This window comes from Notechis scutatus, chromosome Z (genome assembly GCF_049901735.1).
Source record: "Notechis scutatus isolate UNSWTSFEM ecotype Mainland chromosome Z, rNotScu1.2, whole genome shotgun sequence".
Classification (NCBI taxonomy): Eukaryota; Metazoa; Chordata; class Lepidosauria; order Squamata; family Elapidae; genus Notechis; species Notechis scutatus.
Genome location: NC_142025.1, coordinates 101,441,660 through 101,466,910, shown reverse-complemented (window position 1 = coordinate 101,466,910; position 25,251 = coordinate 101,441,660). Strand labels below are relative to the sequence as shown.

At 39.6% G+C, this 25,251-nt stretch overlaps 1 protein-coding gene across 17 annotated transcripts in view; it reads left to right on the top strand.

Moving 5' to 3' along the window:
* The window catches only part of MPP2 (MAGUK p55 scaffold protein 2), a 94,288-nt gene that overhangs the window by 50,178 nt on the left and 18,859 nt on the right, over positions 1–25,251 (top strand). For all 17 annotated transcript variants that reach the window (XM_087947057.1, XM_087947052.1, XM_087947050.1 and 14 more), the window contains 8 exons: positions 4,031–4,180; positions 6,063–6,290; positions 12,832–12,963; positions 14,970–15,075; positions 18,897–18,965; positions 20,939–21,100; positions 24,390–24,592; positions 25,105–25,233. In XM_087947057.1, coding sequence (XP_087803183.1) covers positions 4,031–4,180; positions 6,063–6,290; positions 12,832–12,963; positions 14,970–15,075; positions 18,897–18,965; positions 20,939–21,100; positions 24,390–24,592; positions 25,105–25,233 — 1,179 coding nt within the window. The remainder of the gene's footprint in view (positions 1–4,030; positions 4,181–6,062; positions 6,291–12,831; positions 12,964–14,969; positions 15,076–18,896; positions 18,966–20,938; positions 21,101–24,389; positions 24,593–25,104; positions 25,234–25,251) is intronic.

The window sequence follows — 25,251 nt, the reverse complement described above, 5'->3', positions numbered from 1 at the left end:
TTTCGGTCTGTCACCGAAGAAGCTCAAACCAGAAGTCCATAAGGCAGTGTTTCTTGTGGTGGCTTTAAGATTTTCTGGTTGGAGAATTCTGGAACTTGAAGTCTACACAGTTTAAAGTCATCAAGGTTGAGCAACATTGACATACAGAGTGGCACATTGTCACTACAGATGGCTGGAAGTGTTTCTTATATTAAAGACAAGCAATACTGGTCAATCCATTGCCTAAGTTATTTTAGCTTCTTTTTGCAGTTGTTGGTTGAGGTTGGCTGGTCCTGGCATCTGTTTCAAAGGGGAGAAGAGATTTCTGCTGGAGACTGTTCTGATTCCCATGTATGTATGGGAATGTAAGGAAAGCCTCTGGCCATTAACAAGGCCAATATCTGCTGTGATTATAGTTAATTGAGTTTTAATGTCTTGGTTATACTCTTCTATATAACTATATCCTTTGAGGGACAAGGAGTGTAGAATTATAACTTAATCCCTAAAGCTTTGCAAATGGTTTTGGTTTCCTGAAATGGTGGATTAAGTATCTGTATCACAATCTGATGAGTAAGACAAGCCTTCTTAGAAACAAAATAACTTTGTTTCCCTGTTTCCCTGTTATTAGCATGGTGACAGGGTATGTCTCCATCTATTTTTTTTAAAAAAAATACAGTCTACAGCCACAAAACAAACAAACAAACAAACCCAGAACTCACCTTTTCATAGAGTGCAAATTCCATCTGTAAGACTCAGAGACATCACTGTGCCCAAGGTCAGGCTATAGAATTAGTAGGTTCCCATGAATCCATGTTGTGTAATGGCATATTGGTCAGAATGAGCATAACCAATCAGATGTCAGACAAAATAAGACTAAGCTATTCCCCTCTTTGTGCGAATTCCCCTATATATTATACGAAACCTGAATTTCACTAATTCTACTACGCCTCTATTCAGAAGCTGCCAGGTCCCTGTGGATTCTGCTGCATTCCATGCCCATTTCCAATAGCAGTATTTACAAGAGTGGGTGCAGGCCTTGTAACAACTTGAGAGTAAGCTCCAAATAAATCTCTGGATTGTATGGCAGCTAAGATTACTACAGCCTTGTTTTTTGCGTGCCACTGTGCACGTCTACCAGTGCACGGATTTCCACTAGCAACTTCAGGGTCATCTGTTGCTGTGTGCTTTACCCCAGACAATAGCTACATTATAGCAACAAAAAAGCTTGAAGCAAAGCATGAATTAAACGAGCATGGGAATCTGAGGTTCCTGCAGAGGTTAGGAACTCTTCCACCAGAGAGTACCAAAAGAATGACAAATGCCATAAGCATATTTTAGAATCTGGGTGAATAATTGCAGTTTGTCCCTATGCCAACTAGCAGGCACAAGCAAAAGCAGCAGCACTAAAGCTTAAGTATCTCAGGCAAAGAAAAATAGCATGAAGGGAATACCCAGAACATCCAGCATCTAATTTTCCATTGGGATCCTGGTGGCAAACGCCAGTAAAGAAAAGAATGAAATTCGAGTGGCCAGGAGAAGTATCAGAAAAATCAAAGTGAGGAAACAAGATGGAAATCCTTTGATAACTGGACCAAGCTTAATTGAGAGGAACTCCACTGGCCTAGAAAGGGGGCAGAGTAGCCAGTTGAATCAGCATCTTCTTTGCAGTCCTTGGTATTCATCACAATACAGTAGGGGTGTCAAACTCAAGGCCTGTAGGCCAGATCTGGCCCACGGGGTGCTTAGATCAGGCCCACAGGGTTGCCTTGGAAACAGTGAAGGACTGGCCCACAGTTGCCTCTGCCAGAGAAAACGGAGCCCAGAAGGGCCATGTATGGCCCTTCCATGCTCTGTTTTTGCTGGCAGAGGTTTGTAGAAGGCCGTTGCAGCCAAAAATGGAGGTCGGGAGCCTGTTTTCCCTGGCAGAGCACGATCACAGGCACCCCTGACCTGAGTGATGTTGATCTGGCCATGCCCCTCTGGCCCCGCCCACCATGGGCCCCTGAGGTCAAACACAGCCCTCATGTGGCCCTCAATGAAATTGAGTTTGACACCAGTGTAAAAAGATTTTTTTTTTTAAAAAAAAAGGTCATCCTAATGTGGGAGCTGCAAAAACATGTATGCTTAAAAGTGAAGTTGCTAGTTCTGCTTCCCGATCCCACTGTAAGGGATTGGAATTGGTTTCTGCATTGAACGGATGCAGTGATTTAGTTAAGGCAAAATTTTCAGCAACCCATGGATGACAACCTGCAGTCTTAGGGAAACTCTTCAGAGCCTGCCTAGAAGCTGGATAGAGATAAGAAAGACAGCAAAAAATGTGGGTAAATTTCAGTGTATATATGATGGTCCAGATAGGAGAACATGTAAAGACAAAAAGTCTAGTTTTCCTTTGGCTACTTTATGACTTGGATGCCACGAGGGATGCACAAGTCAAGGGATGTCTTTTGACACAACTCCTAGAAGGGAGTTACAATCAGGAGCTTGTCTCCGTATTAAACCACAGTAGCTCTTTCACAGAAGGACAAAATTAAAGGGTTCTGGAATCCCTGGGACAGCCAAGCATGGTGCACTGGTGTTTCTGATAGCGGTAAGGAAACAGATACCTTATTGTGCATTAGGATATAGACAATCTTTAAAAAAGCAGACCAAAGATCCACAAAGGAAAAGTGAGATGCATCTGGAGGAACAGAAGCAAGGACTATGCTGGGAACAATATGACAAATTGGAATCACAAACTGGTTTACAGATCTAAAATCTTGAACAAAATGGAGAAAATATGTCTCTTATTGAGTGACCATTCTGGACTTTGGAACCAGCAGAGTGGATTAGGATTTGCTGGTGTGTCAGAAAGTAGGTACTAATGAGCATTGGGCACTTATAACAGATCCTTGTGGTTGAGGATGTTGCAGCATCTCCATGGTCACTCAATTGCAATTTGGCATGCTTGGTGATTGGCTTGCAATGATGACATCACATTATGCCTTGGTCACATGATCACTATTTGCAACCATTATTGTTGGCTTCTGACAAAGTCAATGGGGAAATCTCCAGAAGGTTGCAAATGATGATCGCGGGACATGCGATTATGTGGGATTTGCCTAGCAAGGACGACTGGAACTACTAGAAATGGCATTGTAAGTCAGTGCAGTCACATGATGTTGTACCTTATGACCACATTGCTTATTGAAAGTTCCCAGTCACAATTATTGTCAATAAGCAAGGACTGCTTTGGAAAAATGAGGGAGTTTTTCCAGAGGGACTTTAATTTTGACCAGCACCCACCCCTGTAGGAGATTCTCATCATGAGAGGCAGTCATCCACAAAGAGGTGGGTAGATTGGCAAAAACTTCCAGGTTGCCAAATGGTTAATTCTTGGTGAAACACAATTTTCCAATCTGAAGCACAGAGTGCTCAGTGCACTATAAAAATCTTGCTGCCTCTTATAAAAAAAGGGCAAGGACCCAATGTCTCTAACTAGTAAATTATATTATTAAATTACAATATACAAGCCCATATCCATAGACAATATATATTGAATCTAGGCATTACATTTAATATAATAATTGATTTGCTTATGGTAAAATTAGGATGACAAAAATGAGAGTGACACTACAAATGCAGTAGCTTATTGAATTAAAGCAGTCTTTAAGAACAGTCACTGTTGGAATGTTACTCTTTCTGGATAGAAGAGTATCTTCCAATACCTTTGCTTCACTTTTAAGATCATTTAATGTTATCATCAACATTTGTTTGTGCCTAAATGTTTTACGACTGGGCTAGTTAAGCTTACAGTATTTCCATGAGAAAGTGTTTTAGGGAGGGCAGATATATTTTTCTACTTTAATGCTGTCCTCCTACTGGATAGCTATTTGGATTTGATGGGCATTGGCATTCAAGACCATTTGGAGACCCACTGAAATTGCCCATCTTAGCCTTAGTCACTCCCTCCCCCATGTGTTTGTTTAGCCAGTTTCTGATCTCAGCTGATTATGCCTTTCCCTCCCCCCGCCTCCCCCGCTCTGTCGCTATCATTTTCTTTCTCTTTTCCCAGTCCCTTTTGGAAACCCACGATTCTGTTGCCTCTAAGAGCTACGAGACTCCACCACCTAGTCCTGTCCTGGACCCCATGTTCAACAACCAGCCAGTTCCACCAGATGCTGTACGCATGGTGGGAATTCGTAAGACTGCTGGAGAACACTTGGTGAGCAAATGCCTTCTACAGACTTAATTTTACACCAATTGTTGGGTTTTTGTTTAATAGTATCAGAATAAATTATGTGCAAATATAGAGAACAAAATTGTTGCCCCAAAGAGCTTACCATCTAACATTTGGTAGTATTGAGAAACCTATTAGATATCTGAAGAAAGTGTTACAAAACACGAACAGGTTTGATATAAACAAACTTATGATATTTGACCTGAGAATGAAAATTCATCTTTTGTTAATGATGGAGAGGTCTGAATCTAATTGTTTAGAAATAAATTGAATTATTTCCCCTTCTTTGTTTTACCAAATCATCAGACAGTGCAGTCTATTCCTGAGTCATTATAAATTGATATAATTTGTTAGCTAGGTATCCAGGTATATAATATGGGAAGAAAATGTAGAGAGGAACTGAAAAATCAGAGAGTGGGAAGAATGCTTAAAGTTTTGAAAATATCTGATTTAAGAAAAGAGAATAGAAGGGAGGGAGATTCGTTGTCATTATAATTTCTGCTTCTAATTTTGCTGTCATCTAACATTGTTTTCAAAGTGTTTCTGCACTGTTTGTATTTAGTTTTACTGACGTAGTACATTTTAAATGAACATAATGCTTACCATAAAATTTCTGGCTGTGTTAACCACAGACCAGCTGATGCCTATGACTTCTATTGCTGTGCAAGTACTTTGGAAAATTCACTTTTATGAAATCGCGTATAGCATACAAGACCATGCCCCTCCAAATCCGCAGAAAAACCTATCTCCATGGAACTGGTCCCTGGTGCCCCAAAGGTTGGGGACCGCTGCTTTATAGCATATTAAATGTTTAGTTATGTAGTAGAATATATTAACCATATGATATTTTAAGCTTCCTATTTGAGATGTGTTGGCTATCTGTCCACATTTCACTATCTTATATTCCTTATAGATGTAACATGTATTTGAAAAAAAAAAAGGGAAAATCACCTTTAAAGAAAAAAAAAGAGTAGGAAGCTTGGAGAAGCTTAGGAGGACTTTTATATATTCTTCTTAGCCAGTCTCAAACTGGCTAAGAAGAATATATAAAAGTTCCTCCTTTCCCAATACATCAAATTGACTTCATCTTGCAATTCATGAGGGAGCTACCTAAGGTATGAGTAATAGATGCTTTTGATAACTGAGCAGGACAAGGGGAAACATTATATGAATATTAGAAAGATAGACTCTTGACTCCCCCACTTTCTAATATGAATATTAGAAAGATAGACTCTTGACTCCCCCACTAAATCCTGCTGTGTTATCTTATTGTAGTGGGGGGGTGTTCCAGGAAAGGATAAGTAAACAAACAAATCAATGGATCATTGAGCATATCCTACCCAAATTCTCAAGGTATGAATGGCCAGGCTCAAATTAACCTACTATGGACACACTATGCAAAGACCCAGCTCCCTAGGGAAGGGTCTCATGCTGAGAAGTGGAAGGAAAGAGAAGAGAAGGACCAGTAGTAAGGTTGGTGGACTTAGTTACAGTAGTGATAGGCGCACCATTGGAAGATTGAAAGACCAGGCTGGAGACAGAAGTTTGGGAAGAAAATCTATGTGCTAAGAAGTGACCATGGCCTCATGGCATGTCATCGTCATCATCATCATCATCATCATCATCCTCATCAAAGACTTTTGAATTAAAGTCAACTCCTGGAGACTACATGGCCTACCCACCTTATTTTCTTAAAAATAGCAGGAAAACGGCATGTCATTTCTTCATTCAAGAGGTAGGCTTTTAAAGAACTTCACAGCCTAGCCTGAAGCCTAACCAGGTTTGACTTTAGCTTAGAGTCATTTCTTTCAGACCATCCAAGGTCACCTGTAGGATCCTATGTTTGCATTTGTTTCTCTCGTCCCAGGGCGTGACTTTCCGTGTGGAGCGTGGTGAGCTGGTCATTGCACGTATCCTGCATGGTGGCATGATTGATCAGCAGGGGTTGCTGCATGTGGGCGATATTATCAAGGAGGTGAATGGGCAGGAAGTGGGCAGTGATCCACGAGCCCTCCAAGAAGTGCTAAAAAATGCAAGTGGAAGTGTTGTACTCAAGATCCTGCCCAGTTACCAGGAGCCACATCCACCACGCCAGGTAGGAAAACTCGTCTCACCTCTTGAGTGTGATATTGCTAATTGTGATCACTCCTACTTAGAATAAAATACAGAACATTTTTTTTATTATTTTATACATCTAGAAAAGCAAAAACAAAATATGTGAACCCATGTAAGACATCATGAAAATAAAGAAAATGCTAATTCATTTTTGACACTACTAATTATGTTTATTTAAGAAGTATACAACCAACTCATCTTTAAAACAAACCTTGACCATATAAAATTATATCGTCTAACCCAGTGATCCCCAACCTTTTTTACGCTGCGGCCCGGTATCCCCAACCTTTTTTATGGCACGGCCCGGTACCGACATCAGCTGGGCGCTGTCATCTTGTTTTGATGAAAAAGTGCTTCCGGTGAGCTTTCTACCCGGAAAAGCTCACCGGAAGCACTTTTTCATCAAAACAAGATGGCGGCGCCCAGCAAACCAGCGGCCCGGTAGGACTTGTTCCACGGACGGTACCGGTCTGCAGACCGGTGGTTAAGGACCCTGGTCTAACCAATACTCTGAAAGAAGGCCACTGAAAAAGCGAAAGTTGACATTTTTATCAAGCCAACCTTTAGTATCCGTTACACATATGTCTTTCCAGGAACATGTGATAAATGTTCAAGCATGGTTAATTCAAATTTCTTAACAAATAGACAAATTGCATTTTTTTAAAAAATATATAATTTAGCTACACAGCTTAAATAAACTTTCCTCAAAGAATTTGGTTCACCATAGCATGAATAATCAACCAAATAAGAAAAAAAACAACCCAAGGAATAACTCTAAAGCAGAGTTTGACAGTGTTTTTTTTAAATGGTTCAATTATCTGACATATAATTTTGATTATAGATAATCCTCGCCTTACAATCATTCATTTAGTGAACATTCAAAGTTATAATGGCACTGAAAAAAGTGATGTATGATGATTTTTCACACTTACGATCATTGTAGCATTCCCATGGTCACGTGATCAAAATTCAGTTGCTTGGCAACTGGTTCATATTTATGATGGTTGCAGTGTCCTGGGGGGGTCATGTGATCACCTTCTATGACCTTCTGACAAGCAATGGGGAGACCAGATTCACTTAACAAGTAACTCAACAACAGCAGTGATTCATTTAACAACTATGGCAAGAAATGTAAAATGGGCAGGCATGATATTCTTCCGATTAAAATCGGAATTCCGATTTTTTTGGGAATCCCCCCCTTTCCCCCACCCCTTCTTCTCCTCCTTCCCCTCCTCGGAGGCCCTGAGTCAGGAGTTGCTGGCGCAGCTCGCGCGGCTCAGTCCCGCGTTGCCTCAGGAAGGGAAAGGCAAAAAGGAAGAGCCACGGCGGTGCTTTGCAACGGCAGCAGCGGCTCCTGGTTTTGCCTTTCCTTTCCCGAGGCAACGCGGGACTGGAGCTGCGTGGAGCTGCGCCGTGCGGTAGCAACTCCTGACAGCCCCAGCCGGATACCTGAGCGGAGCCCGGGCGGTGCGGCGGAGGCCGCTGAGCGGCAGGAAAAGGGAGCTGGGCCAGCCACAGACCAGCCTCCGTGCAACACGCCACCGCCCAGCCCTGGCGAGGAAAGCAGCGAGCGCTCCCGGGCGTGCGGCGGGGGGTCTCTTTGGCCGGCCCCGATTTTTTTCAGAGCAGAATATCATGCCTGAATGGGGCAAAACTCACTTAACTGTCTTGCCTAACAATAGAAATTTTTGGTTTAGCTGTGGTCATAAGTCAAAGACTACCTGTAATTAATCTTGTGCTAAGATTATAAGAAATGTAATTGTCTCTTAAAACCTGAGACCACTGATTTTGTAGTATTAGGAAATTCCAGTTCTCTGTTCTAAATGCCTTGTGCATTATTTCTATCTATTTAATAAGGTTTTAAAAGTGTTGATAAAAAGATTCCTGATTTATCTTCTGGGGAAAAAATGTTCTCCAGTACATCCAAGTTCATAGAAATTTCCAAGGAAGCCAATATATTTGAGCTCAAGAATGTAACATATTTTTCAGCTGATTGTATTGCTGTTCAGTTATTTCTGAATTATCAAAACTTGTTAAATAGTGGTGGGAAGGAGTAATTCAACTTTCTTTTCCCATTTGATTCACTAAATTAAGAGTTAGGAAAACTGATGACCTTCAAGTATCTTTATAAACGTTTCCGAACAATTTTAAATTAAAAAAAAATAAATTAAATTAAAAAGTACATCAATGTAATGGAGGTGGAACAAGAGAATGTTGCCCCTCTCACGGTTGGCATGGAGCATAAGTCTTGAGCTTAATCAGGAAGAGAAAATGCCAAAGACTCCATAACACCTTAATACAGAACTTGAATGGGATTATAGGCTAAAGCAAGTGAAAGTGACATATCAGAAATCAACGTTCATTGTAATTGAAACTGAATGATGTCATTCTTCATTCCTGATAAGTTTCTGCTCAGGGGAAAGAGATACATCTGGAGACTTAGCCTGACCTAGTCCTCCCCATCCCTGTTTTTTCCTTAGCCAAGATATTTTTATTTCTGCTCCGCCACATGGAGCTTTCCTTATGTCATGTGGAGAGATTTAAATATGAATTAATGCATGAGTGCTTTGGGCAAAGTGGTGTAAGAATTTAATAAGCAGATGTCAACTCAGTTATATACGGCCCACTAATGTCATCACGACAATGAAAAACTACAGGTTTCCCACACATTGCTTTGCTAATGTAATCCTAGATGAGCTGAAAACTGCTATGAGCAAATTCATGCTTAGAAGTCAAAACTTTAAAATCAGCTGTTTTTGTTTGGCGTAAACCAGTTTGGTCCTTATTTTCATGTGAACCTCTGAACTGTCTCTTAGTCCTTCAGAGTACACACGAATGTGGAAAAAAGCTAAAAAAAACCTTACTTCTCCCTAGGGCACTTCAAAACTGATCAATATTTGTTGGTTTGCCATGTAAGGGGGTACCACAAACTGTGTAAAACAGGGGTGTCAAACTTGCGTCATCATGGCGGCGTTACATGACATATTGGGACTTCGCTAAATCAGGCATAGGCATGGCCAACACCTGGCCCACAGGCCAAGAGTTTGACAGCCCTGGTGTAAAAGTTAACCTATATCTTTTCCGTATGTGTTGGGATTACCAATCTCAGAATTCCCCTCCAGTATGCTCAAAAAAAGTTCCAGTACTTCTGAAAGGAGTAGATTGAGAAAGATTGCAACATAAGTTTGGACTAAAAAAAATCAGATTAGTACATTGCACTAAGCCAAGGTTAAATAACAATGGTTTATTTTATAAACTACAATTGGTTAAATTGTACAAGGTTATAAATCAAAGCCGGATAAATCACACTGTGGCAAGCTCTTGTAGAAACTTGTTTCTTGTCTTCCATTCTTCAGTTCTATCCAATCCAAACTTTTTAAGTTACTTTTAGTATATTGCATGAAACTTGCAAACAAGTGCTATAGAAACCACAACCCATGTTCTTTTCTGCTGACAATTCTACAGGGACATTCGTCACCAACTGATTACCCCCTTTTATTTAAATTTCTGGGGAACTCTGATAATATTTATTTGCATTATTTGTTAAATAGCCATGATAAATCTGTCTCTCCAAAAAAGAGAAAAATTTGCCACATTAGGTGTAAACTTTGCCCATTAATAGTTAATAGTAGTCATTGATATTAGGGGTTAACTTTGCTTTTTTCCCTCCTGAATATCTTTTTATTAGACAATGACTGAAATAAAGTTTCTGTCTATCTAAAAGGTATCTCTAACCTTTTTAGGACTTGGATATGTGCTGTGGGCATTACCTAAATTATTTGGAAGGTGACAGCTCTGAATTTTTTGCCATGGTAGATAAAGCCAACGAGTCAGCACCAGTTTACCAGAAACAAAATATGTAACATTTGCTATCCTTTCACTTTTCAAATGTATTCTGTCATTCTCAGTTTACCATTATTTTTTGAGAGGAGGGAGACAGGTAGATCAGAAATCACCTACAAGTTTTTCTTTTCTAAGCATGATTATCATGCTGATGAATTTTTTTTGAGTTAAAATATTATTAAAGTTTGGATCTTTGCTTTGAATCAGGACCAAGTATCTTTTCTTGTATTGAAAAATCTACATACTATTAAAGGTAGGAGGAGCAAAGAACCATATACATTCCATGAGATCTGACTGAAGGTTTATTGGTGTCCCTGCATGCCATATTGAGGACTTCTGTACTAGCTGCTAATAGACCCTTCTTATTTCACTTCAATGAGCATAACAAATAGATGATAGCTAATTAAGGTGCATGGAAATCCAGCAAGCTTATGCATGTAAATGCATTTGTAAAGCTATACTTGTGCGGAGGAAGCTTCTCTAACTAGAATTGAGTACAAATACACTTTACTATGGTGGAAGGGTCAGTTGAGAATGGGTAGTGTATTTAGCTTTAATGCTTCAACTTTTGGCGGGGAAGGATACAGATGAGATGGATGAAATCCCCATCACAGGTGGGTATTTGAATTCCAGTTTGGAGAGACTACTGTGGATGCAATTTACATGAGAGGAAAAAGACAGAGAAAGGGTTAAACGTGGCTTCCACCTTCGGTCCTTGAATATAGATTGCCTTTTCCCTCACTGTGACCTTCCGTACTTTGCTAACACCCAGCAAAATTGTCAAGCTATAGCTACATGAATTAACTTTTACTAAATTAAAATTAGCTTCACAGTAAAAAATATGCCTTATCATTTTCAGCCTCTGCCTTGGGCTTACTTGTAATTTATGCTTGGACAGTGACATTAGTCTAATTTCAATGCCTCAGCCCATGCCTGCAGTACATGTACAACTACTTTCAGCCAATAAATCCCCAGTCTGCATTTTCTTTTCCAATGAACTCCACATCCAGTTCTCTTTTACTATACATACAGAATTGGATTCTTAATGCCGTGCATTGTAGAAATGTTGAGGGAAAAATCCAGAAGGGATTTGGGGAAGAGATGAACGGAAATTTCTTTCCACCTTTGTTGTTGAACAAGTATGGACTCTCAGAGTTCCTTCACAAATCCCAGTCTTTGTTCCATCTCTGCAAGCTTTTGTATGTGGAGGAAGGGGAGTGTGAATGAAATGTCCTGTACAGACAGGCTCAGATATGACTGTTTCCCCGGAGACATCCACAATTTTGTGCTGGCTGGAGTGCAAATAAAAGGAGTCTTATGATGCAGGGGGGAAAAAAATAAATAAAAACCCTACAAGTGCTTTTCATTTGCTGCCTTCCACTGCCAGGATCCATTGTTCAAAAAAGAGACAACTGGCAGAATGGATCCTGTACTGGCCATGCTCTTATTTTGTGGATTCTTTTTGATGATATGTAGGCTATGACTTTGATTGTTGGATTGTTGTTTTCAGGTCACAAAGAGGGCTGTTGTTAGCAATGGAGGAAAGTTACTACATCAAGCCATCTGCATAAGCAGAATCTGAGCCATTCCAATGTATTCAGATGAAAGCGTAGCTAAGAACACGGCTTACCTGTTTGACTGCACACTTCTTTGGATTTTGAGATGCAATTCTGGGGCTGTGTAAGAAAACATGAATTCTGAGAAAAGCGGCACACAAAAAGACATGGATCAGGATGTATTAGGAAATTATACGGATAGCAATTTATTAGTAAATTGTGCCAAAGAAAAAACAACCAGGGGGCTCCTCTTCTTTCGCTTTCATCTTTTAAACAATTTTACTATCTTAGCTTTACATTCTGTATTCCTAGCTTTGTGGAGCCACTTGTGCAATGTAGGTGAATCTTAATCTTTCTTCTGATCAAGAAAAACACAGTAGAATCAGGAATTCGTTTTTCTGGTGTTTACCTTATTAAGGCTTTTAGAAGAATTATTTCCAAAGTCCACAAGTATTACACTATATCAAGCAAATCAATGTAATGAGGCAGCAATACTGGATCATAGAATGCTTAATGAGCCAGTAATGATAAATCTCAATTCCTCAAAGATCTCCAGTTTTTGTTTTTGTTTTTGTTCCAAACCTGATAAGTTAGAGTTCAATGACTTGATCATTTCTTTGATTTGTATTCTTCACAATTCTTTTATCCAACTTATAGTGCTGGGATAAGGGATAAAGAGAAGTTTGTGACCTTGGAGTGAAAGGTTGCTAAATTTATTTATATGTGTTATGATAAAATTGATAAAAATTGGAAATCGCTTCCTTATATATTTCTTTTTTCTGTTCTTTTTATATTCCAACTTTTTCTCTTTTAGTTCTTTCTATTCTATTTTCTTTTAGTTTGTTTTATATTTTATTATTACAATCTCCTTCTTCTTCCTAGTGTATTCCTGCAAGTGCAGGGTCCGCTTTTTGGATAATTGAATTCCACTTCGCACAGTCAGTTGTGACTCTAGGGGGTAGGCCCGTGGCTGGCATATCTTTGTTGATAGTGTCTTGCCATTTCTGTTTTGGATGCCTGCAAGATTGCCAGCCATTGACTTCTAGTTGGTAGGCAGTCTTGGCAACAGTAGAAAGTATAAAGGAACTATTCTTCTTACATAGCTTCGTTTTCCTCTCTCAGATATTTGTGAAGGCGCATTTTGACTATGATCCAGTCACTGACAACCTCATTCCCTGCAAGGAAGCTGGTCTGAAATTTGTAGCTGGAGATCTTCTTCAGATTGTCAACCAGGATGATCCCAACTGGTGGCAGGTATCATCAGTCTTATGTCTGTCAATGAACTCTGTGTAATATTGGGTCAATGTAAGGCAGAACTAGGCAATTGACTAATGTAGAGGGTCTTTAGAGCAGAACAGCATCCCAATTATTCTTCCAGAATCCTCAGCCGTGCCAATATCTTAGAGTCTATTTTTTATCCCTAAACTAGCATACTATTTTTAGGTGTAATGGAGAGGATTCTGACCAATTGCTAATTTATGTAGTATCTGTAACCTGGAATAGGTTAAGAATGGGGACAACACACATTGTTTCAGGCAGCAAAATATTTTGAGCCCTTCATGGTAATTTATAACTGTTTACTAAAAAGCTCAGTACTACAGTAAAGTTAACAAGCTTCAGTTCAAAGGAGCATAATTTAATCTCTTTGCACATTTGTATCAAGATGATTGTTTAATCCAGGGGTCCTCCATCTGTGGGCTGTGGCCCACTACCAGGCCATGGGCTAATTGCCATCGGGCCACATGAATGGCCGTCTGAAGCATGCGCCATTGTGCGCACACAGGCAGGAGCCTCATTGTAGGTACTCACAGCCCCACTTGCGCAAGCGTTGCCATGACTTTCGCAGGCACATGCATACATGTGCACATGCATGTGCCCCTCCCACAAAATCATCCCCTTCCCCTGCTCCAGGCCACCAACCCGGAATGGTTGGGGAATTCTGGTTAAATCCATCTTGTTAGTGAGAGAGTATTTTGGGTAGAACCAGAAAAACAAATTCAAGGTAAATTGAAATCTAAACGGGGCGGAATAGAACCTGTAATCTCCCCAACTTATTTTCACTTAATTAAACCCCTGATGGCTCCACCATCTCCACCCCCCCCCCCCACTTTTTTTTTTTTTTTGAAGTGATAAAATTCCTGCCAATTGCCCTACCTTCTTGCTCTCCTTTCTTACATGTTACGAAATTTTTTCCCTGCTATGTTGGAAGTTTGTTCCAACTTCAGCCAAGCTATTTATTGTGCTTAGACACATACCATTTTTCTCAAATTTACTCTGTTCTGGATTGTTATAAGAGGTGGTAGAAGAAGTTAGTCAGAAGGCAATATAATATAATTATATAATATTAAATGAAGCACAGTATGATGAAGCTGCCACTGCTGTGCTAAAAGCAAATAGGAAGATGCTGCCACTGCTAAAACCAGAACTGGAGTGTGGAAAAGAGGATGACATCAATACTTCTGACAGAGTTTGTTAAATGGGAGTTTATATTTTTTGTTAAAAGTGTTTTTTTTAGGACTCTTCCACGTGACTCTTGAAATCAAATTTGAATTGGGGATGGGTTGAGCATTACCAGTGCACGTATTTTGTTTGATTCTTATCACAGAGAGGATAATTGAGCTCCCTCAAAGAAATATAAATTTGATATATTTTGAGATGCTGAATTCTGCCTACCGCTTGGTGGCAATTATTTGAGGTTTCTGCCATTGCAGTGAGACCACCCTTGTTTCCATTTGATCACCCCATTATTCTTTCTTTCCATGTACTTTTGATGCAGTGAGAGAATAAAGTTGTGGGTTTATAGAACATGGGCAAAAATTGGAAATTATTTCCCAATGCTAGAAATAAACAAGGAGACAGAGTAGCATAGCCTTGCTATGCCAGCAGCCCTACTATTTAAAAAAGTTCCACAGAAGCAGCTGCTTTATAACGATTTTCCTTGGAATTTAATGAAAACACGGAGTGCCAATGCAAACCACCGGAGGCCGAACTGGTCAGGGATTGATAGGGCAGTCTCATAACTACATACACTCTTGAGAATGTTACCAAAGTTTGCCTTAATTATTGAAGTTTCTAAAGCACAGAAGCTAAAGAAGCTAAAGCAGTTTCCTTAGTTGATCAAGAAGTTTCCTTCATTATATGAAATGAAAATTGGTAGGAAGAAAATGCAAGAATTTCTCTGCCTAGCACTGTCTGTTTACACAGAGGAAATGCCCGTTGAGGACCCTACTTGATGCTCAAACCTCCCTTTGTTTTTGCAGGCCTGCCATGTGGAAGGTGGCAGTGCAGGGCTGATCCCAAGCCAGCTGCTGGAAGAGAAGCGCAAGGCTTTTGTGAAGCGTGACCTTGAAGTCACACCAACTTCAGGTAAAAGGCAAAGATCCTGTCAGCAGTAGAATTGGAACCACTTAGGAACATGGAAAACAAGGTCTCCATAATGTCAACAAGACCAGTAGAAAATTAGTGCCGCATGTCCATTTTAGAGATCAGGCTACAAGCATTTGTGAAGATCAAAGGTCTAAAGAACACAAGAGAGCCTTGCTGGATCAGGTCTAAGGCCTGTTAGGGAGCAATCAGATGCAACCCCAAAACTCATAAGCAACATGGAGGGCGATAGCATTTTCTACTGCTTCTGTCCAATGGTTGGGATTAGAGACATACTGCGTTTCCGTCTGATCTGGAGATTGAATAAAGCTATCAGGTTCAGAAGCCAGAGTAATAATAATTTTTCCTCTCAAGTTTTTTTTCTCCATACCTTCTTTCAAAAGTACTTTCACCTTAAAACTATTACTATTATCGGAAAGAAGGATTAGTCATTGCTTGTGGTTAATTTTCTTTGCTTCCTTCTTTCTTTTTTAATTTATTGTGAGTTTGTGTTGAACACCACCCAATATTGTAGCTAAGCAACCTTATAAATCTTCTTATATATAAAAAAAAGAGTAAATAAGGTCACCAGTGGATAGCAGCGTTGATGTGCTTGAAGCTCTGTCACTTTTTAGCATCTTTTTTTTTTACCCTTCCTGAAAAAAAAAAAAAGTTGTATTTCATGGGAATCTTCAGTGAAATATTCATCAATGCATTTTAAACAGTGATTGAATTTGCTGAAAGAGTCTCTCTATTTGGGACAAAAACATACGAAAATAGTGAACTGAGAAAGAGCTAATCTGTGAAATCAAGAACAAAGTACAGGTGGTTCTTGACTTATAACTATTCATTTAATGACCATTCAAAGTTATAATGGCACTGAAGAAGAGACGTATGACCATTTTTCACAATTACGACAACATCCCCATCAAAAATTGGACCCTTCATAACTGGCATATATTTATGCCAGTCGCACTACCTTGGGGTCATGTGATCATGACTCGTTGCCTCAGCAGAGTGAGGAAGATCCTCAGGGACGACTCACACCCTGGTCAGCACTTCTTTACTCTCCTACCATTGGGAAGGAGATATAGAAGCATAGAAACTGCACTGGTCTGACCCAAGCCTTGTTCAAAGAAAACAAACGCCAAACAGAGATAAAAGCAAAACCTCTTTAATGCTCCTCTGTGAATTCCATTCATTCACAGTAGAACGCTATTAAAACTAATTGTCCCAGATAAGAACAAGCCTTGCCAAGGTTGTGCAAGGCTGCCAAGAACAATAGAGTAAATTACAAGGAAATATTCAAAACCAAAAGTCTCCCAACACAAACCAGGATAGTCTGAACTTCCACAAGACATGAAGTGCGAGAATTTCTTTGCTTCCTGCAAAGAATCCCACCTCCAAGGGCTGGCTTTTATCCCTTAAGAGAGGGGCCATCATCATGCAGCCTTACTCCTGAGTCGCCAATGCTGCTGCAGCTGCTCTTTTCTTCGAGCTGCCCTGTGTACACTGGGAACAGGCTCCTCGGGGTCCTCTGCATCACTGCTGCCAGCCTCCACAAGCTCCGAAGGCAGCACTCCACTCTCTGATGGCAACACTCCAGGCTCTGGCCCCCATCCCTGCATCACACACAAGCCCCTCATTTGAGTCCTCACTCTCCAAGACCTCAGCCGTCCGCATCTGCTGCCGGTGAACCGAAACATGCACAAAATAGGCTGAAGAATAGTTTTTATCCGTGGACTGTCAGACTCCTGAGTGGAAAATAACCTCATAATAATATAGTATGATTGACTTGCAGGGCCAGTGCAACATGCAATAAGTTCACATGATGCAATAGGATTGTGTGTTGTAGGATTCACTGGGTTAGGGATTTTCTGTCTTCATTGTGAGTTGTATTGTGTTGGGGGGGATAGACAGTTAAAGATAATCAGAGTTGGGAGGGACCTTGTAGGTCATCTAGTCCAACCCCCCGCCCAAGCGGGAAACCCTACACCATTTTCTGACAGATGGGAGTCCAATCTCTTCTTGAAAGTCTCAAGTGATGACGCCCCCACAACTTCTGAGGGAAAGCTGTTCCATTGTTCTCACTGTCAGAAAGTTTCTCCTTATTTCCAGGTTAAATCTTTCCTTGTTCAGTTTCTATCCATTATTCCTTGTCTAGCCTTCGGGTGCTTTAGAAAATAGCTTGACCCCTTCCACTCTGTGGCAGCCCCTCAAATATTGGAACACTATTATCATGTCTCTCCTGGTCCTTGTCTTCACTAGACTAGCCATGCCCAGTTCCTGTAATGTATGAAGGGAGGCTCAGCCAATCTCATTGTACACATGTTGTACTCTGACAATAAAGGTTTGAATTGAATTGCAGAATTCTATTTGTAATGTTCCCAGCTAACTTCCAATAATCGAAGTCAAAGGGGGAGCCAGATTCAATTAATTATTCACTTAACAACTGCGGCAAAAAAAAAGGTTGTGTAATGGGGCAAACCTGCCTTGTTTAGCAAGGGAAATTTTGAGCTCAATTGTAGTCATAAATCAAGGACTACCTGTAAAGGGCCAGTAAGAGCAACAGAAGAGTTTTACATCATAAAGATTGATGAAATAAATTAAAGACAATGAAAAGGGTATCGCAAAACTTAGTGTTTTGCAGAACTGTATGAGACTCATTATTGATCTTCTCCAGTATCAGAAAATTTATGCAAAATGAGTTGCTCACATTCTGACAGCAGAGATAACAGCTTCAAGAACTGAAATTTACAGCTTGTTGTAATATTATGAGAAAGAAGGTGGTGATTTTTTTTACAGCATTGTGACAAACCGTAAAACATGTGCTCATGATTATGATTCATTCAGACATGAAGTATCACTCCATATTGTTATTCAATGGATTTCCTTGAATCTGGCAACACAATCAGTTCAGAGGATTACACTGTATTACTTTAAATTTTTAAATAATTAAGCAGAGTTTAATTAAAAACAAAAGAAGAACATTTTGCTGCAACATGATAATGCTAGGACTCTTTATGAACCATTCAAGGGGGAAAGTTGGATCTTACACTATTTGCTATGCAATCCAGTCTTGGCACTATCCAATTACAATTCAGCCTTAGGAAACTTGCCCATTGTTGGCAGAGAGGACCGGTGATTTACGTGGAAAGGTAAATGCAGATAACAAAAGAAATAACGTCAAGGATTGTTTTCCTATTTCATTTATTAAAATATTTCCATTTGGAATTGTGGAGGTGAAAATATTATTTTTCATTCATCTCTTTTTATTTTTATTGGTCTTGAGCCTTCCCTTTTGTCCCTTTCCTCTTCATTTTTGTGAATTTGTAGCATAGTCTGGATTTCTAACAATTTTAAGGGGTGGGATACTTTTCCAGATAGTAATATGAATTATTTTACTGATTTCAAAGTATATAATCACTGTCCAACTGCAGTTGTCTTTAGAACAAAGTGCCTATTAGATCACACTAAAGACATCTTTAGTTAACATTTTGCTTCAGTGTTCCAGACTCAACCAAAATCATAGCGTTTTAATGGCTCATTGCTGCTTGCCAATATCACATCATGTAGAAATAATTTAGAGTTATCACTATTTGTTTTACCATATCTTCAAAAGCATTTTAAAAACCCTCAAGCCCTTAGATAGGATTTGAATTGACAGCTCTTTGACTATAAGCAGAGAACAATTACTGTAATTAGACCATTTCTTAAACAGGGTTTTTGTTATGAATTATTTCCTAAAGCTATCTCATTCTGGAATTTTACTTGTCCTTATTCTACCTTGTTGAATCTGTTTCATGTTTTCTTTCTTCTGGCAGGGGCCTTGTGTGGAAGCCTTAGTGGGAAGAAAAAGAAAAGGATGATGTATTTGACCACCAAAAATGCAGGCAAGTGGGGAATTAATCTTCTTTTAACTAATGCACTGTTTATTGCATGAAGCAAATATAGTTGCAGAAATCTCTTACAAAGCACTGGGTCCTGTAATCTTTTCCATCCCAGCCTGTTGTTCACCAATGTGGTATTTTGAATGGAAGAAAGGTAAGAAGAGGCAAAATTTCCTTTCTGTGCACTGTATGTATGTATGTATGTATGTATGTATGTATGTATGTGTATTTAGAAATTTACATGGCTGCCTACATAACACAAGATAATCCTAGGTGGCTTACAATAAAACAATAAATAAACCAAACTAACTTAAGGACGCCGCTACATCAGGGGTGGGATTCTACCAATTCGCACCTATTTGCTAGAACCGGTTGTTAACATGCTAAGCAGTTTGGAGAACCGGTTGTTAGAAGAAATTACTGGCCTAATCCTGTAAGAAAGGCAGGAAGGAAACATTCTGGTGTTGCTTACAGAAACTGCCTCTTCGTTAACCCATATTACATTCTTGGCGGAACTAGGCTTCCTGTCTCAGGAACTTCTCTAGACCTTTTTTCCCCTCCTTTGCTGGTACTTTGCTTGTGTCGAGTGACCATTCAAAGTTACAATGGCACTGAAAAAAAAGTGACTTGTGACCATTTTTCACACTTACAACTGTTGCAGCATCCCCACAGTCAATGAGAGGCCAGGCAAAGAGATGTGTACCTTGATGTGAGTGATATTGAGTTGGCCACGCCCAGCCAATAACATGACCACCAAGCCATGTCCACTCAGTCACATGACCACCAAGCCACGCCCACCACCTCAGCCACGCCCACAGAACCGGTTGTTAAAAAATTTGAATCCCATCCCTGCACTACATATCCCACGTACAGTGGCATAAGATCACACGTTCTCCCCATACTCTTTACCTTGTTGGGCTTGCTTCTATCCTAGTCCAGAGCCCAGCTAAAAAGCCAGGTTTCACAGCTCTCCAAAAGGTCAATAGGGCAGAGACATTCCAAAAAGGGAGACTGTCCCAGAGGGTTGGGGGAGCCACAGTGTAGAGTTGTAATTGCAGGAATGTTCCACTCTCGGATGGCAAACCTCAGATAAAGAATGTTTCCAAGCAAATACAACTCAGGCAAACAAAGTCACTAATCTAAAGGAGGATTAGAGAGAGGAAGTAAACATATGTTAGACTTTAACTAGAGATAATTAATTGTATTAATTACTATGCTAAACAGTAACGAAAGTTAAGCAGTAACCAAAGTTAACCAGTGATAGAGGATAACTAAAAATGTGTATAAATGCAAGGCTAGACTCCAATAAAGTTCATCATGATTCAGTTGTTCATGATCAAACAACTCGACTGCCCCGTCATTACAACACCACAGAAAAGGCATATTCCTAAAGTCCTGCCAAATGACCACGTTTAAGCAAAATGACCAGAAGCCTGTCTATCTTATCCGACTTGTTGGAATGGGCAGATACTCTCAGGGAGAAAACCTGGCTTCATGCCATTCGGGCTTTAAATATTTTTGTACGGACTTTTCAAAAGAACAATGTGTTCAGGATTTATTATTCTATTTCTTCTACTTCATTTTTGCGTATCTGTGATTTTTTTAAATAGCTAATTTGGGGGCTGGAGAGATCCGGTACAGTTGGCATTCCTAGTAAATGAAACTGTTGGATTTGGGGAGTTGGAATAAAGATTTGTCAAATGGTAACTTAATAAAGTTATCTCCATTTTGATGAATCAGACTACTTCAAAAGAATAATTTCTACATATATGGAAAATAAGATTTTAAAAAATCAAGCAAACTTATTTTGGACATTTTTTCAAATCTGTCCAAGCATTTTTCTACGGAAAAACTGCCAAGACTAGATTTACTCAGCCCAGCCTAGAGAAATGAAGTCTGCAGTTCCTAGCCAGCCTCAAAAGCTCACGGGGATTCTGCAGCACAGTTAGCAGTGATATCTTTCCTCTTCATTGCAGAGTTTGATCGACATGAACTGCTGATCTATGAAGAAGTGGCTCGAATGCCCCCTTTCCGCAGGAAAACTTTGGTGCTCATCGGTGCCCAGGGGGTTGGACGACGTAGCATTAAGAACAAGCTTATCATGTCTGACCAGTCTCAGTATGGAACCACCATCCCATGTGGGTCATGGCTGTGGTGCAATTTGGAAGAGAATGTCTTTTGGCCAGATTTGTTCTCCTTGTATTTCTGAATATTCTTCTGCTATATTTTTAGTAGCATTGTTTAGTTGCAAGGTTGGGCAAGGAGACCTTATAGGTTGTTATTTTCCACTTGAGGAACAGAAAGTTATCTGGAGTCAAGTCTTACTTAGATGCTGACAATTTGGCAAACACCCTTTATTACACTTGAATATTTGGGGCTTAGGGCATGCCTGTGTTTCAAAGGGTGGCCCTGCTTTCAAGTCTCTGCATCTATGACAGGGGTCTTCAAACTTGACAGCTTTAAGACTTGTGGACTTCAACTCCCAGAATTCCTCCTCCAGTCATGTTAGCTCAGAAATTCTGGGAGTTGAAGTCCACAAGTCTTAAACTTGCCAAGTTTGAAGACTCTTGATCTATGGGGTTGAAATTACCTTTCTCATAAATAGCACCACTCATGTTATGTGCACGCTTGCTTTTTCATGGAAACCTTTTCTTCATGTAATCTCTTGATGGGAAATACTAAGCAATGCTAAGATCCTTTTCAGTGGAAAATATTTTGATTTCATAGAGAGGCAGGTTGAGAAGGAATTATGTACCCGAAGCAACCCATGGATGGAGCAAAACAATTTACTCTAGTTTTTCACTTCTCTTCCTTGAATGGATTACATAAGTTCTTATGAAGTTCTGTATAGTACTATATAATAATATAGTAGTATGCAATGCTTTTTATGTCTGGAGAGATTACACCCAAGTCCCAAATATTCCTTGGTGACTTTCAGCCAATTCCTACCTCTCAGCCTAACTTTCTTCACAGTGCTGTTGTGGAGATAAAATTTGGAGAGATTGCTGTAAATAGCAATAACAATAGCATGTTAGATTCATGTACCATCCCATAGCACTTTATAGCACCTTCTGGGCAATTTGCAATTTAAGCATTATATGTATATTGTCCCCAACAGGTCTTCATTTTACTGACCTCATTTTACCAGGATCTGATATTTGTGCTTTGATTGCTCAGCCGTAGGAATTTGCTAAATTAATGCTGGCTCTATGTTTTGGCCTAGTTTTTGCCATTCTTTCAAAGCAGGAGACAAAAATATTACAAAACCTGGAATATTTTGTTTACTGATGTAGTCAACCCCCTGCCCAATTACTTCATTTGTCTTAATTTAATGATTATGCAATGTGAACTGGGCTTTTGAAAACGCTGTGCTAGCTTGTTTAAACTCTGGGGAGGGGAGGGAGAACACTTTCAAAGTGCTTTAAGAATGTGCATCACACCCTTTGTTGGCTGGTTTGATGAGCATTTGAAAAAACTTTCCTTTCTCTTTTGCTCTTTTGCTATGAGAGATTGCAAAGCAGTTTTTTTAACTTAAAGAAATTTTGTGCAAAGGCAGTGTCTACAACCACCTCTTGATGTTGAACAAGGTGAGAGTCATCAAATCCCCCAGCCTGGATTTTTTCTCTCCTTTGGAGGCTATAGAGAACTGTATTTTTATTTTCAAAATATATAAATCTCCTAAAATGTTGTGAGAACAATTATAACCCCAAGTTTACCATGAAATGATTTCACTCAGAAAATTGTCTAAAGGCAACATGAAGAAAAGGAGGCATCACCAAAAGTCCTGTGGAGCTGCATGAGTAGCCCAAGAAGGAATATACCAAGACATAAGAGAAAAAAGACAAGAAGGAATATTACATCACAGGGATCTAGAGAGATTAAACCCAAAACTCTTTACAGGTAGTCCTCGACTTACAACAGTTCATTTACTGACCTTTTGAAGTGGCACTGAAAAAAAAGTGACTTATGACAATTTATCACACTTACGACCATTGCGGTATCCCCTTGGTCACATGATCCAAATTCAGGCATTTGGCAACTGACTCATGGCGGTTGCAGTGCCCTGGGGACATGGGATCACCTTTTGCAACTTTCTGACAAGCAAAAGTCAATGGGAAAGCCTGATTCACTTAACAACTTAATAACCACAGTGATTCACGTAGCAACCGTGGCAAGAAAGGTTGTACAATGGGGCAAATCTCACTTAACAAATGTCTCACTTAACAGCAGAAATTTTGGGCTCAATTGTAGTCATAAGTCAAAATACTATGTCCTGATTCTTATAGAAACCCAGTGAAGGATCTGCAGTACATATAGAGCAGGGGTCAGTAACCTGGAGCCGCATGTGGCTCTTTCATCCCTCTGCTGCAGCTCCCTGTTGCTGGTCGGCTCCACGATTGATAGGGCTTTTAGTTAGAACAGGTAGAGGAAAAAGGACGCCATGCTAGGAGGAGGCTCTATGGTGGGGGAATTGCCATAGAGTCTAGTCAGCTCCAAAATTGAACGGGAGCTTCCGGTTAGGACCTTTGTGGCTCTTTGAGTGTTTAAGGTTGCCAACCCCTGATATAGAGAAACAAAAGATCCAGGGCAATGCAAAGAGTTTTCTTTTTTAAAAAATTTTTTTTTATTAATTTTCCAAAGTTTAAAAACATAAAATAAAACTATGCATTGTTATCAACATCAAGATATCTTTTACATTTCCTTACATTTTTCAATATATGGTTACTTATTCCATTACCATTACATCTTACTCTTGTTACAAATCAGTATATTTCATCTTACACTTCAATCTTTTCTATAACATATATACATATTTACATACTTCCTCACTCTTTTCCTAATTGCCATTTTATTTTCTTTTTATTTCTAAACCACTCATACCAGACGTATCAGTTTTCTTCTGAGCCTTGATCAAAGGAGGCAGTGGAGAGGACTATATATGAGTTCTGACCTTTCATCAGGCCTTTCATCAGGAGGTAGAGATCATCTCCATTTTCAAATTCAGGAAATGAGAACCATTGGACTCTGAAGTGGTACTTGTTGCAGTTTATGAAAACACCAACATTTTTTTCTCTTTTTTATGACCCGTAATCCCTTAATTCGGGATAGAGTTCAGGCGACTGAATGGAGCTGAGTGTTTACTGGCTGGATGCTTTTCATTATACTTACAGATACTTTCTCCTTGTGTCTTGAGAGAGAAACATCTGTCTCTACCTAGAATTGAACTGTCAACCTTAAGAGTGGGAGGAGAGTATCTTTACCATTAGGCTATCACTGCTGCTCAAAAAATACCAAAAATTGTGACATCATCAAATGTCAATTTAAAAAATGTTTTGTAGAATTATATTTACTCATGACAGTATCCAGGCTAAAATATTGCCAAAGTTTGTTCTAATTGAACCCAGTTTCTTAATCTGTCTCTGGCAGACACCTCACGGAGGCCCAAGGAACATGAAAAAACTGGACAAGTCTACAGCTTTGTGACTAGAAATGAAATGGAGAGAGACATCAAAGCAGGCCGCTATCTGGAACATGGTGAATATGAGGGGAACCTCTATGGAACTAAGATTGACTCCATCCATGAGGTTGTGGAGTCAGGCAAAATGTGTATCCTGGATGTTAACCCACAGGTAGGAAATATTTCCCATTATCCACTGGTTACTTAGAGATTTGTCTATTTACGGGATTTGAGACACGTTGGTTTCTGTAATTTTTAGAAATCCAAGTATATTTGTATACCTTCTTAATATGACAGCTTCTTCAACTGTAATCATCCTAACTATGACAGATAAATGGAAGTTCCCCAAATTCAGTTTTCTCTTATTGTTGAAATGTTGACAATTGTACTGCCTCGTGTTCCTATTACTTTACAAATCATATTTCTACACATTTTTCTCCTAACATACATGGAGAAACAGCTGTTCACTAAGTTGGTGTCAACCTTGATTTATTTGTATGATCTCAGGATACTGAATTAGTGTTGTGCTAACCTGGAAAATGGAATAATTCTGCAATCAGGTAAATGTGTGACTACAGAAATAATGAATGGTATCTCTACTTTGTATAGTGCCTAGCATGCTAGTGGTGTGGAAAGTTGGGTATTTTTAATAGCAAGTATTCTCTTTGTTGGATATTTGGATAGGCTGTGAAGGTGTTGAGGACAGCTGAGTTCGTTCCATATGTGGTGTTCATTGAAGCACCAGATTTTGAGACTTTACGAGCTATGAACAAAGCAGCTTTGGAAAGCGGTATAGCTACTAAGCAACTCACGGTGAGTCTTCATGAGAAG